The sequence below is a fragment of the Hydra viridissima genome, unplaced genomic scaffold, assembly GCF_058129835.1.
Source record: "Hydra viridissima isolate aposymbiotic clone 2 unplaced genomic scaffold, HvirCarnegie_v1 scaffold_22, whole genome shotgun sequence".
In the NCBI taxonomy this organism is placed as follows: domain Eukaryota; kingdom Metazoa; phylum Cnidaria; class Hydrozoa; order Anthoathecata; family Hydridae; genus Hydra; species Hydra viridissima.
In genome coordinates this window covers 344,807-360,103 of record NW_028324321.1, presented here as the reverse complement: position 1 = coordinate 360,103, position 15,297 = coordinate 344,807, and the positions used below count along the sequence as shown (strand labels likewise).

General features: G+C 26.2%; 1 protein-coding gene across 4 annotated transcripts; it reads left to right on the top strand.

Moving 5' to 3' along the window:
* The first annotated feature begins 356 nt into the window (after positions 1–356).
* Positions 357–15,160, top strand: LOC149876311 (uncharacterized). 4 transcript variants are annotated; one of them, XM_090075499.1, is made up of 18 exons: positions 357–549; positions 1,420–1,540; positions 1,818–1,878; positions 3,347–3,448; positions 3,798–4,114; positions 4,351–4,409; positions 5,177–5,604; positions 5,968–6,404; positions 7,380–7,796; positions 8,201–8,987; positions 9,094–10,784; positions 10,944–11,058; positions 11,413–11,519; positions 11,814–11,898; positions 11,997–12,277; positions 14,087–14,178; positions 14,912–14,978; positions 15,061–15,160. In XM_090075499.1, the coding sequence occupies exons 2-18, from the start codon at positions 1,460–1,462 to the stop codon at positions 15,136–15,138; spliced, it is 5,205 nt and encodes a 1,734-aa protein (XP_089931625.1). In that variant the 5' UTR covers positions 357–549; positions 1,420–1,459; the 3' UTR covers positions 15,139–15,160. The 4 variants fall into 4 exon arrangements, with proteins under 4 accessions (XP_089931625.1, XP_089931627.1, XP_089931626.1 ...); XM_090075500.1 differs by having other exon boundaries at positions 437–549; positions 5,968–6,407; positions 9,100–10,784; XM_090075498.1 differs by having other exon boundaries at positions 437–549; positions 5,968–6,407.
* The last annotated feature ends 137 nt before the right edge of the window (positions 15,161–15,297 follow it).

The window sequence follows — 15,297 nt, the reverse complement described above, 5'->3', positions numbered from 1 at the left end:
ATTTTCCGGAAGTCGAGAAATAATTTGCGAATACTTACAGAATACTTAATCTTACCCGAACGCTGCGATATTTTCGGAGTTAGAAATTCAGCTTATAGGGATTTGACCCCTGGTTACCGCGCAAAAATAAATTTCAAAACAAGTTTTGAAAGCAAACTATTTTACCTTGTCATCATTATTTAAAATAATGAAAAATTCTATCGCTTGAAACATAAGCACTTCATTTTGCAAGTATATAATATTTGTAAAAAATGAAGTTTTAGAAGGTTTTTATTTATTCTAATGCTCATAATTTTTAAACTATTTTAGTCGAAATGCAACCACTAGCTATATTCTAAAACTGCTCCCCACTATTTAAAAAATGTAAATGATGCCCACCCAGCAACAAACGCCTCTAAAAAGAAAGAATTCTAAAAAAATTCTTAAAAAAATATCACAAGTTTTTGTTTGAACTTATTTCAGTTTTTATTTTGATGGTAACGAAAATGAATATAACAAAATTCCGTTAAAAAAAAAAAATCATTAGAGTGGTTTCTGTTAAACTAAATGGTAAGATTTCTTGTAAAATTATTACTCTTTAAATTCTTTAATCATCTTAAAAAATAATAAAAAAAAAGTAGCATTTACATTTAGCAAACCATGGCCCTTAGTCCTCGTTAATAAATCTAAATTCTCTTTTTTACTTAAATACTTAAAAACTCAAAATTGCAATTTTTCTTGGCATAGTTCAAGGAATACAACACTCAGACTTTTAAAAACATTTGAGATCAGCTAAGTCCAATAGCCAACGTATTAAATGCCTAATAATGTAAAAATAAATTTCTTACATATATCTTACAATTCCTTATTTTGTAAATGCATAAACTATTATACTCTGTAAAAAAAAAAAAATTTGCTCTTTTTCATAGTGGTACTTTTTAAAAATAAATTTGCAATTTTTTTTAGAGAACTAATTTTAAGGCTGAAAGTAATGGCTAGGTTTTTCAAAAAATGTATATTTCACTTTTCTTTCTGTGTTACATCTAATATCATTTCTAGGTACAATTAATTTTGTTTATACGCTTTATGCATTGTATTATTATTATGATATCATAAAAGTTTAATCATAAATATATGTAAAAGTTTAATCATAAAAATGCAAATTTTTTATACACTTAAAAATACACACACACAAATTTAATTCTTGGTTATAAAAATCTGTTCTCAAAGTTGTTTATCTTTAATATGTGAATCTTAGACAAGTTTTATGTGTTATTTTGTTACGTGGTTTATTTATTTTTGATGTTATTAAGGTAAAGTATTAAATCATTTTCAATCACCTGTTTTTTTGTTATATTTTTATAAACAAGAAATGTACTGAAAGTGATTAATATTAATATTTTTGTATATAAGAATTATAAACTGATATACATTTCTTAGGTTAAAACTATCAATTTAAAATGGTGTACTCTTAGCTATAATGAGTAACAAATGTTTTGAAGTTCAATTATCTGATGCACTTTCAACAGTTATTATTCCGTCATACAGTTCAGAGTCAGAGGTTTGCTTAATATTAATATCTGTTTTCTGTAAGATATTTTTATGAGTTTATGTAAGCTTGTGTCTACTTCAATTTCTTGAGGTATATATACTTCCTTCTTACAAAAACTTCTATTCTTTGTTATTTTCATAAAATATTATTAAATTATTTACTTAAGAATTGTTAACGAAATAAAACTTGACATTCGAATACTCAAAACTGCCTAAAATATTTTAGTGTTGGTTAGATTGTAGTTCTTATATGCTTTGCTATTGCTTTTTTTATACTTAACACATAGTATGATAGTGAAAGTAACGAGCTATTTGAAGATATGGTATTTCATCCAGTTTTGAACAAAGGTCAGTTGAAAAATTGTATTACTTTTATAAATTTATAGATATAAAGTTAGCATTTATAGGATGTCAAGAGATTTTTTTTACTATTTTACAAGCAAATTATTATAAATGTTTTCAAGCAAATTATCATTGTAGAAAAAACAGAAAAAAATAAATGATCATCTTTTTATGGCTATAGTAATTGAACTAAACATCAACATTTGGTTTTTTCATCAATGACAAACAGTAACAAACAAAGTACAAGTTTATAAATATACAATAATATAAAAAGTAAATGTAAAATGTTATTATAAAATATATACAATATATAACAAAAATATAATATAAATGTAGTGTAAATATAATAAAAATATTGTACTAATATGACATAAATATAATGTAAATGTAATATAAGTATGAAATAAGTTTAATGAAAACATAATTTAAATATTATATGAATATAATATAAATTTGATATAAATTTGATATCTAAAAATAAGATGACCAACTTTTTTAAAACAAAAAAAAAAAAAATGTAAATAAAGTAAACATTTTATTGTAACAATAACACTTGCAACATTTTAGATTGTAATTATGTTTATTTTTTTTGAAGGAGGGCAGTAGTTATAAAAGGAGGACTCTCCTCCCTAAAGCAGGAAGATTAGTCACCTCAGTAAAAATGCATAGACTAAATCAAGTTTTCCAAAAATCTCTATATTTAAACATAAAAAGTGATAAAGTTTAAATAATTTGCAATAAAAACATCACATACCTTAAACAATTTTGTTTCAACCCCTGGAAAATATTGTGCACTAGTTTACTTATTAAATGTACCAAAAAAAATTATATACAGGTATATAATTTCTTTTGCCGAAATTTTTATTTGTTTAAAACTTTTGGTTAGTGAATAATTTGGGCAGTAATTCTTTTTGATAGTGAATCTTTTAAATAGTGAATCTTCTGAAAAGTCAAAGGTGGATCTTATGATAGTTAATTAGTGTATATTTTTATTCTTTGTGCTTTAAATGACACGATTTCTTTTTTTACAAGAACATTAAACTTTAAATATTTGATCCATCCAGTAAACCATTTCAGATATTTAAAAAATACTTTTGAGAAGTTTATAGTTGTTTTTATGAAAATTATATGCAGAGTGATAGCTATGTTGTTGCATTAAGTTTTCTAAAAGATTTTTTTTTAATGCTAAAAGAAATTTGATAAGCAATTATAAATTTTCTTTTCATTAAATTTTATTTATTGTTAATGGGTAATTTTTAAAAATAACAAAGGGTCAAGTCTAATGTTACCAATGAAGTAAAGGTTTCTTAGTCTTGATCTAAATTAAAACTAACTAGTAGTAATTTAACTTGAAATTCAATCAAAAAATTATGAAGTTATAATAAAATTAATATGGTACTATCAAGGTCAAATGTTTTATGCCAAAAACAGTTTAGCTTCTTTATATACTTGTTTTTTGCTTCAATATATTTAGACATACAGATACTTAATGAAGATCAAGAAAACAGTGTCAATGAAAAAAAAGACAGTGGAATACTTGTTGAAAGTTATAATCATAGATTTGATGAAGAATATGGTAATTATAATAATAAACACAAAGATCTGTTGAATAATTTAAAAAAAAAATTTATTTATATTTTTTTTTTTGTTTATAGTTTTGATAAGTACATTTTTTTGAAGTTTAAACTTCATTGTGAAGATATTAGCCAAATTATTTTGTTTTCTCTGAAATGATGACTTTACAAACTCATCTTATACTTTATTTCATTTTGTTTTAAATTTACTATGTTAAGTCAGATTCCCCAGAGATGTCACTTTTATGCAAGTTACTTTTATCTATGATTTATAAAGGCTTTTAAGATCAAAATTTTTAACATTTAAAAACTTTAACATTTCTTTTCAACACAATTTTTTGATTTATTTAGATAAAATAACTTCAATGGAGAGCAGTAAATTTATATACGAGGAAAATTTTAAGTTTTTGGATGGCATAAATTATTTAGACATTCCAACGGAGTCAGAGCTTGATAGTATAATTGCTCAACTCCCTGTTTCATGTCAAGGAACTGAGTATGTGATTGATGAATCAGATTATCTTGATGAATCTGGTAGTAGTAGTTCATCGCTTCTTACAAAACTTGAGCATACAATGGTTGAACTGAAAGAAGAGAACAAGAAAAAGTTGAGCAATCTTGAATCAAAGAATCATTCTGGAAATCTTTTATCCAATTCAAAATTTGCAGTAAGAAAGTTTTTCTCTTATAAAGTTTACTCTTTTATTGTACATTTTTTAAATAGTCAATTTTATGCAATTAAATGCAAAAGTGAGTGAACCTGGTTTTCATTAACTTTAAAAAAGGTAAAAAAAGAGTAAGAACTTGCCTTAGCAAAAACAAAATCATGTGAAAGACATAATTTTTAACAGTTATTAAAAAAATGATATTTAAGCTCTTATTGCTTTCTATTTTATTATTTTAGGAAGAATTTCAAAAAAATAAGTTAAACCAAGCTGTAACGGCACGGTACGGAAAAGAGTGGTGAGGTTTTTAATATAACATTACATATACTTTTATAATACATTTATAAAATATACTATACATATGTAGTCACATAAATGCAATACTGTTTTGAATATTTATTGCGTCAAGTTGCACAATATTATTAGTGGCAGCACAAAAATACTCTGTTTTTCTTTTTTTTTTAAATCTATTATTTATTTAGGATTTTTTCTTTGTTTTACTGATAAAAGCTAGAAAAAAAATCAATAACACATACAGAATCAGGGGGCAGGGTGGGTGGGTGGGGAGCAGTGGGTTAACATTCTTCATTAATGAATTGACTTTTCTTTAATTTATTCATGAAGAATACATATGTTTATCATCTCAAAAAATAGGGGAGGGGGGCAGGAGGAAATGTTGTTTTAAAAAAAACAGGGTTATACTTACTTAAAATTTCTCCTTAAGAAAAAAATTAAGATTTAAACAAAACAAAACAAATCTGCCACACCTCCTTAAAAGAAAAAGCCCAAAATGGCACAATTCTGGACTGTATAAAGAAATCTACTGGCCAGAATTTTGAAAAATATTGTATGTGTGTTCAGAGGCCTAATAGTTTTAAATAAGGAATTTAGGCAAGATGAGTATACCCATCAGTTTTGGTCCCTGAAGACTAAATCTAAGATGGGTATACCTGTCATGGTAGTGGAGCTGTTAACAAATCTGTTCTGGACTTATACTCATGTATTTACATTATTTATTTTATAGGCTTGAAAAATAAAAATCTAAAATAAGTTTTTTTTACTTAGTTCCACAAATGATGTTGATAATGAAGAGGACATTGAAGTAATGCGTCAAAAATTAAAACAGCAAAGTGCAAGCATTGTTAACACTGCAAAGCAATCTGGAAGTCCTACTCCTTTTGAATGCAAAGGAGAACTTCAAGCTGTAAAAGTTGATAAAGAAAATAAACCTGGCTTTGTTAAAAAAAAGATTAAAAGTCCCGAGATAGAATTTTCATTTAGTGGTCAAGTTCAAAATTCAATTGAGAAGCAAGATAATGTATGTACAAGTACTTCAATGGTCAAAACAGTTGATAGCATGCTTGATGAGGTAAATCGCATTATGCGTCAAGCTGCTCCTGATCATGATAAAAATGTTCTCATTTTAAAAGCTGCTGAAGACTTACCATTTAATGAGTGTTCAGGGGAAAATGGCACAGTTGATCATCAGAGTGGTAATGACCTTATTAAACAATTAACTGTTTTTGAGGAAGTTGAGAATGGTACACTCAATTTTTTTAATAGCTAGAATAAAATACAAAGAAAAATTTATATTTCATTAGAAAAAAGAGATGGAATATCCAGCCAAAAACAAAACAACATTTTTTTTTGCAATAGCTCAAATTTTCTTCGACTGAGCTCTTATTTGTTAATGATTTTGAGTGAGAATTGAACTTAAGGATGTAAAGATGGACACAAGTTTGATGAAAAAGTAAAATATATTGTGAAAAAGAATCTCATAATAATAAGATTATTTAGTATTTTATTATATTTAGTATTTTATTATTTTTAAAAATTTGTTTTGCTTTTCAATTTAGAATTTTCACACCTTGTGTATGGTTCTGTGTCATGTAGTTATGTAGATAATGATATGAAAACAGAAGTTGTTGATTGGTCTGATATTCTAGAAAAAGACAGGGATAATGAAAGAAAATTTGCTAGTCCAGAAAAAAATGTAGATAAAGATGTGTTTGAGAGCTTATTTACGGATTCATTTTTTTCAGCTGATGGAGTAACAAAAAATAAAATATCTAAAGAGAATAAAAATAAACCAAAAACTCCTTTACTAAATAAAGCAAATAATTTAAAAACACAGAGCACTGAATTTGGAATAGACAAAAGATTATTACGAACAAATAACCAAACATTTTTCAAAGATATTGATAAGGAGATAAGTTATTCTGCAGAATACTCTTCCAACACTTATAAAAATATCTCTGACTCTTCAACAGATATACAGGGTGATAAAAAAGAGGTAGTAGTATTTAATATTTAGGTTGAAAAATTTTGTGTGTGTTAATGTTTATCTTAATTTATACCTAAGCTTTTTTTTATGTCTGAGTTGTGTTAATATATCATTTGCATTCATTATTTAGACCATAGTTATGTAATAATTAATAATATTATATGTTAATATAAATTAAACAGTATTTTTTTTTGAGAAGATTATATTAAATTTTTTTTTTTTCAAAAGTTGTAAAATTACTTTAAAGACATACAGAACAACAGAGTTGCAGTTTACAGAGCTGCACTATAGTTTTATTGCACTTCCGTCTTAGAAATCTTCCAGAAGTACGAATGATTCATATTAAAAACTCTGACACAGAAGTTGAGGGAAATAAATACATTTCGCTTTATGTAAACTTACATAAAGCTTTTTAAAACATGAAATGTTATCCTGTGATGTCTTGCTAAGTTTCTAGATGGATGTATAAGCCAGGGTATCCATTTAGAAGATATTACACTTTGTTGCATGTTATAAATTGTTGCAGATATTTTTATGAACAAATACACAGAACACTTATCTCTACTTCATAAACAAACTCCATGTTAAGATTCTCATTACGTGAAAGGAAATATAAAAACATTTCCTTTATGTGATCATCAGTTGCCCTATAATATTATTTATATAGTATTTATTATTATAGTATTTATATAGTATTATATAGTATTTTATATAGTATTATATAGTATTATATAGTATTTATTATTACATAGTGTTTATATATATATATATATATATATATATATATATATATATATATATATATATATATATATATATATATATATATATATGTAGCAAAAATTCTTAAGCTTATAAACTTTGTAAAAGTTGAAATTTTATGATAATCATTTTCTTTGAACGACTTTGAAGAATGACTTTCTGAAAATTAATTTTTGATCTTAAATGTTGTTTAAGGCATTTATGTTGTCATTTTTTTTTTAGATCTCTGAAATGAATTCAAACAGTTGCAAAGATGGGGATTTTGATCCTGCTTCTAGTAATACTGACGCTAATAGGAACAAGATAATTTTGAATAAACCAGAAAATGATAACACCATTTATGATAGTTTTATTATGATCTCAGAAAATAAGCAAGACATAGTTCAGGATAATCTACATAATGATGTATTGATTAATGGTGAGCTTTTAAATGCTAATAATATTCATGTAACAGACACCAATAAAAAAAAAAAGAAAAAGAAAAAAAGAAAAACAAACAAATCACTCAGTGGCAATGTAAGCCAATCAGATTTCTCCTATGATACAAACAGTGCATTGACAAATGGTTCACATGTAAAAAATCCGCAAGTCACTGAAGAAAAAAATACTTTAGATTCAAAGAAACTTTTGTATGATCAGGTAGCCATTTTGTTTTATGTTTAACAGTATCAGAAAAAGTTATATTTTTGTGTTCTTAAAAGTTCTTTTTGAGTAAGTAAATTCCTTTATTTAGGATTAGACATTTTAAATAGCATATAGCAAAGTTTCTTTCTCAACAACATTTTGTTATTTTGTATCATATTTCATATTGGTTTACAGTTATACGTAATTGATTTTGTTATTTAAGTCAGTAGGTTAATATGCAGAAGGAAAGGATTATAAATAGTTTTGAATAAATTTTTAAAAAAATTGTTTTTGTTTTTTTCTTTTCTTTTTTCTCTGAGTAAATACTTTTTACGACATTTGAATTTTGTAATAAATTCACTATTACTTATTGATACTAGCTTTAAATTTCTTATTGATAAGTTATTTTTTATTATTAGAGTGTATCGTATGAAGAAGGCTATGCATTTATGCCAGATACAAATAAACAGATTTTAACCTTAAAGATTATTTTGGATTCACCAGGTGTTGTGAAAATCTCAGATTCTGTTTGCCCAGTTGTTGATTCATTAGCAAGTGATATTTACATTGGGTTGGTCACTCTATTCCTCCTTTTGTTGCAAGGAAGTAAATGGGAGATTCCTTCTCAACTCACTGAAATACCATTTGATGTTGTTTCCTTACTTCAAGCGAATTTAGATGGCGAACTTCTGTTAATTGTTGGTATTACTGAGAATCAGAACACAAATCAGCATAAGGTAAAGAAATCAAAACTTGGGTCAAGTTTTTTTCATGCTGTATCTCAGTTTTTAAACACAACATATTTAGAACAAATTTTAAAAAGAATATGGAATGTTGTAGAAATTGGAAAATTAAAACCAATTACATGTGACACTACAATTCGGCAACAATTAGAACATAGGAAAATGGAAAAATATGAAATACCTGGCCATGGAAAGCTGTCATCTTTTATTAACATTAGTCCAGATCCATTTACTCTACACCGTATTTTAGCTATGAAGTCATCAATAGCTATTCACAGAGTTGATAAATCTGCAAAAAGCTCTTTAATGCGATTTGATTCTGCAATTCCTGAGCAAGAGTTTACATGTATAACAATTCAAAATATTTCGTCTATGTCTCCTAAACAATTGTCTTCTTTTATGAAGAGGATGCGAGATGAATCAGTTGAGATAGTTGGTTTAAGAATAGGATACATTGTAAATGGTAGGATTATAATAGCTTATAGTTTATATTTGTATTTAGCAGGCATACGTTTTTAAACATAGTAATATAAAATTTCCTTCATTCTAAATTAGTTTTTACTATTTAGTTTCAGCTAAGAACACACAGAGCATACTTGCGGTTTGTATAAACGAGGTTAGTGCTGCTACAGTCCAAGAAGGAAAACTACTTCTCTGTAATTGTAAAGAGCTAAACAAACTAACTATAAATTTCCATACAGATAAATCATTGCTTGATAATAATGAGGAACCTATAATAAATTATGCTGTCAATAGCAAGATAGCTTATAGGCAAGTTGTTCAGTGGTTTGGACCACATTTTAAAGATTACAATGAAGCTCACACGATGATCAATGAACATAAAATACTGTCTTCAATAACTTGTGGTGCTCAGATCCAAAAGAAAAAATGGAGCATAGAAGCTTCAAACCTATCTCTTCTAGCAAGTTACTCCTATTACTCTTGTTTACTTCTCTCTTCTTGTGTTCCATCTTCATTTTTAGCTTTCATAATTAGTTTTGCTGCAAAACGAGGGTTACAGTTAAAAGCAATGTGTAAACTCTGCATTTCGCTTGAAGATCAGTATGCATGGAAAATAATTACAGAGCAAAATAGCAAAACTCTTTCCAGCAATGGTGAGAAGAAACAGACTTTGTTAATTTTTCATGGAAGTAGTTGTTCTTTCCGTTTACTTGGACTTGTGAAAAAATTACGTCGCATATTAACTGAACCTATAACTGGTGAAAGCCTGCAGCTGTTGTGCAATGATAAACTCATTAAATATAAAGAGTCACATAACAGAAATGAAAGTTTTTATCTCCAAGCTCATTCTACCAAACATTTAGTTTTAGCTTTGGTCTTTAATGATCACATTAATGATTTGTTAAAGACATCAGAATTAATACCCGATCAATTTCCATTTGACTTTGGTGATGTTATTGCTAAAGTTAGAATGAACACATATACTCCTGAACTCAACTTTATAGCTGTTGTAATTTATGGGACAACATTAGTAAGAAGTATGTCAACTTTTTTCAGAATTGTCTTTGGTGATTTATTTTTTAATTGCATAAATGCTTGGCGTCAGATTTCACAGAGCTCTGCAGCATCTTTCTTATACATTCCACCTTTAGAGCTGCTAGGGTTTAAATATATTTCCCAAATGTCAGTAACCCAAGTAACTGACTTTGTTCTACATGAACCTTTCAGTACAAAATGGGGAAATGATACAAGAAAAATGATTGGGAAAGAAATGAACTTGGTGATACTTAGAGCTGTTGACAAGTGTGAAATAATGCGACTAAAGGAAAAAATGGAAGATTTTTTAGTTTTTTTAAGAGCAGATCGAGAAGTTTCTGATGTTATTCTACACAATGATATTGAATATGTAATGCAATTAATGGGTAAATACTTTTATCACCATGAACTTCATGGAGATACTTTACCTGATCAGTCATGTAAACATTATATACCAGTTGATGACACTTTCTCTAGTTTATTGAAAGTGTTCAATTCTAAAACTGATAGTAGTTTTGTTTCATTAGAACATGTTCCCCCAATAGATTCTTATAAATTTCATAATGCTTCAGATATTAGTAATGTTGTATATGAAGTACAGCTCAGTAAAGCACCACTAATGGCCCAACTTCTTTTGAAAAATGAGCAATCATATGTTGGCTTATCTATGATATACAATTCTCAAATCATCTTAGCAATTTCAAAAGCTCTTGTTAAAATGGTGCGCATGGGCTTTCAAATATGCGCTTTAAAGTTCCCTGTGGTATTTTTTTATTGTTGTATTTTTTGTTTTCTCATTAAGTTCTCTAAATCTTTTATTTGATTTTAAAGTTAAATTTGGTATTATAACTGCTGCTGTTACACCAGTTGCAGTTTTCTTTGTTTCAAAATATTATCACAGCACTTGTATTGTTTTATTCAGTTTGACCATGGAGATTTCTGGATGCGTTTAGTTTTTAAACGAGCTGATGCTTTTTTTTTACTGAATAAGCTTCTACTTGATCTTAGGGATTCCTACCAAAGCTTAGTTTGGAGTGGTATGAGGTTTTAACCTAATGATGTTAAATCTTTGTTTAGAATATTTTATTTTAAATATTATTAATCTTTTTTTTATGTTTTACAATAATCATAAAAGAAAAAACACTTTATGTTTTCTTCTATTTTTTTTTCCTTTTTTTTTCTCTGTTGAGTTTGAAAATCAAGGATCTGGAATGTAATAACTATTCTGGATACAGAAGTTGAAATTAGTAAACTGCTCATGTGTTAAATAAGAATCAAACAGAATTAAAGACATTCACATATTCTTATATCAAAGAGATTTTACTTTCTTACATATCTACATTCAAGTATATTTGCTATAAATATTTTTTATTATTAAATATTCATTTTAGTCACAGAAACTCAAAGAGATTTGATATGTTTTATTGAAGATAATTTTAAACGGAGTCCTGGCTCTGGAGGAATATTTTATCCAAACTACTTTTCATATATACACAAAGTGAGTTTTTTTAAATATGAATTTTTTTTTTTATTATTAAAAAAGTTACACAGATTTTATCATGTGTTATACTTTTTAAAAAAAATTTAACCCCCTAACATTTAAAAATTTGTAATTCTAACTTCACCCTTTATTTTGAGGTTTCATGAGTTGCAAATGTTTTAGGGTTTTGATGTTGCTTTGCCAGCACCGGGTTATAGAAGTTTTCTCAAAAACAGTTTTCTTATGCTGCATTTGAGTGCAAGGGTTGTAAAATTACCAGCCAAATAACCTAAAGATTGCATTTGATTTTAGTTAAATTTTGAAGAAGAAACAATTCCTCATGGACGACAGTCTCGAGACATTGATTGGGATCCTGACTGCTCAAGGATTCAATATGGTAAGTGGTCTTCATACATTTCCTTTTAATCTTCCAATTCAAAAAAAAGCAAGATCAAATTAAATGTAAAGCTTTTTTGAAAATTTCAATGTGTTTAGAATATTTCAAGAAGCATGAGCTATCTTACACTCAATCATTTCTATTTTCTCCTTCAATAAAAACAGATCAGTTAACAGTAGTAATATTTACAAGACCTATTTTATCTGGAATTTTCTGTGGAAAACAGTTATCTTCCAAGTGTGTTTTTCCTGAATTGTGGCATCTGTTAGAGTCCCTTTCTTATCGATCAGTGGGAATGAAAATGACAAGTGTCAATGAGGAATTTGCAAACATGATTATTGAAAAGTTTGATTTAGATGAAAATAAGAAAAAATTAATGGTAATTTAATGACCCACCCTTATATATATATATATATATATATATATATATATATATATATATATATATATATATATATATATATATATATATATATTATATATATATATATATATATATATATATATATATACCAAATGTTCTTTACATTAATTAAATTCATAATACAAACCACAAAAATTATAAATTATAATGTTTATTTAAAATTTGATTTTTTATTTGAAAAGGCTTCCATGTTTAGAAACAACTGAATTTTGATAAAAATTCATTTCAAAAATTATTAACTTTTTTTTTTTTAACTATGAACATTTTTTTAATAAGAAAGTTTCAAGAAGACAGTTAGTATTTGGTGGCATATCCATTTGCCTTCAAAAGTCTCATCAACGAGGCATCGAGTCAACTAAATTAATGAGAACATCCTGAGGAATGTTATACCAAGATTCTTAATCAAAGTATATATATGACCTTTGTTGGTTGGTTTTCTACCATCTAATTGGCAGTCAATGTACTTCTAAAGATGCTCAAGAGGATTTAGATCTGGGCTCTGTGAGAGCCATTCAAGAACTTTGATTTTTTGTGATTTCAAATAATTCTTAACAGATTCGGCACAAGCTTTGGATCATTATCTTGTTCAAAGATCCATTTGCGAGTCATTTCATTCTTTGCATGTGACAACAGAATATTCTTGATGATGACTAAGTAAACTCTCTGGTCCATAATACCTATTATGCAATCAATGGGATCCACTTTGTCATGACTAAAATCCTCAAATCATAACATTTCTCCACCTTGTTTAATAGTAGGTAACTGATCATTTGGATTAAGTCTGTCTCCTACTACTAGATGTTTGGCATACTTAATTCCACACTACTGAACTCTGAACTTTGTTAGAGGAAAGGGATTTTAACCTATTGATTTATTGCAAATTTTATTCTGGCTTCCAAATTTCTTGCATATATCAACAGTTTCTTAACTGGATGTCAGCCATACAGATTATTTTGATGCAATCAACGTTTAGTTGTATTGAAACTCAAGTTTATGCCTTGAAACTGATGCATAATTGTGTTAAGTTCAATAGCAGTCTTGCGAGGATCTCCAAAAATATATCGATCTTTTCAGTTGTAACTTTAGGTCTTCCATTCCAAGGGTTCTCTTCAAAAGCTTTGCACTGACGAAATCTCTTCAAAAGCTTTGCACTAACAAAATCTCGTGGAAACATCATAAAGCTCAGAAATCTTTCTTTAAGACACAGCTTTTACAATTAATTTCCTTATATTATTTGAAACTTCCTTAGCCTCTCTCCTATGCTTTATCATGATGAACTTGAATTATAAAATTTCACTCATATTTCAAGGATTAGTTACACTTCACTGCTTTCAAAGTATCTCAAAATAATCTAGTTACTAAATTTCACAAATATTTTGGCGTTTAATTATGCTTTTGCTTACAAAAACTTGATTAAATTGCAGGTTATGTTACTGTTTTAAACTTTTGAACGGAAGTCTTTTTAAAAAAAAAGTTAAATTTTGATTAACAATTGTAATTTGATAATTTAGTGGTTTGTATTATGAATTGAATTAATAATACAAACCACTAAATTATCAAATTATAATGAACATTTGATAATAATTTCAGCTGATTTGAGAAAGTTTGTAAAAAGCATGTATGTATGTATGTATGTATGTATGTATGTATGTATGTATGTATGTATGTATGTATGTATGTATGTATGTATGTATGTATGTATATGATCATAATGAACATACATTAAACCTTCATTTTTGGTTATATGACTTCTATGCTGTTTAGAAAGCTTTATTATGTAACAGTGATGACCCTTTCTTGGCTGTTGCAATGCTTGGATCGTGTATTTTATCAAATTTTTTCATAATGATGCAAAGGTACTCTTTATTATTATTATTATTATTGTTGTTGTTGTTGTTGTTGTTGTTGTTGTTGTTGTTGTTATTATTATTATTATTATTATTATTATTATTATTATTATTATTATTATTATTATTATTATTATTATTATTATTATTATTATTATTGTTATTATTATTATTGTAATTATTATTATTATAGTTATTATTATTACTGCTATTATTATTATTATTGTTATTATTACTATTATTATTATTATTATTATTATTATTATTATTATTATTATTATTATTATTATTATTATTATTATTATTATTATTATTATTATTATTGTTGTTGTTGTTGTTATTACTATTATTATTGTTACTATTATTATTATTATTATTATTATTATTATTATTATTATTATTATTATTATTATTATTATTATTATTATTATTATTATTATTATTATTGTTGTTGTTGTTGTTGTTATTACTATTATTATTGTTACTATTATTATTATTATTATTATTATTATTATTATTATTATTATTATTATTATTATTATTATTATTATTGTTGTTGTTGTTGTTATTACTATTATTATTGTTACTATTATTATTATTATTATTATTATTATTATTATTATTATTATTATTATTATTATTATTATTATTATTATTATTATTATTATTATTATTGTTATTATTAGAATTTTATACATGTAATAACAATTCTCACGTTTGGACATGCTATTTTTACATTTAGAAATCTTGATGATAAAGCACTGCAATCTTTAAGAGACTTTTCTTTGGTTTCCCAATCAAGCTTGCAGGTGATTTTTAAAAAAAATCTCAGTTTTTTTTTTGATATTTTGATTTTTATTTGTTTTTTCAATTAAACTTTTTTTTTTTCAGGCTGAATTTCTTCTCTTGTTATTATTCGATCAAGTCATCCCAAACTGCAAGTTTCAAATACGAACGTGTGTTGTTTGACAATGTGCTCTTTAATAATTCATTATTAGTTGTGTTTTTTTTCTTCATTGCAGCATTTTCTAGATTTGCATTTCAAATTAATCTTGATTTGTTGTTCTTGGTTAAAATTCTTTTTTAAATTTAAGTCCCCTGTTTGCATGTTACTCTCTGAAGTTTCTT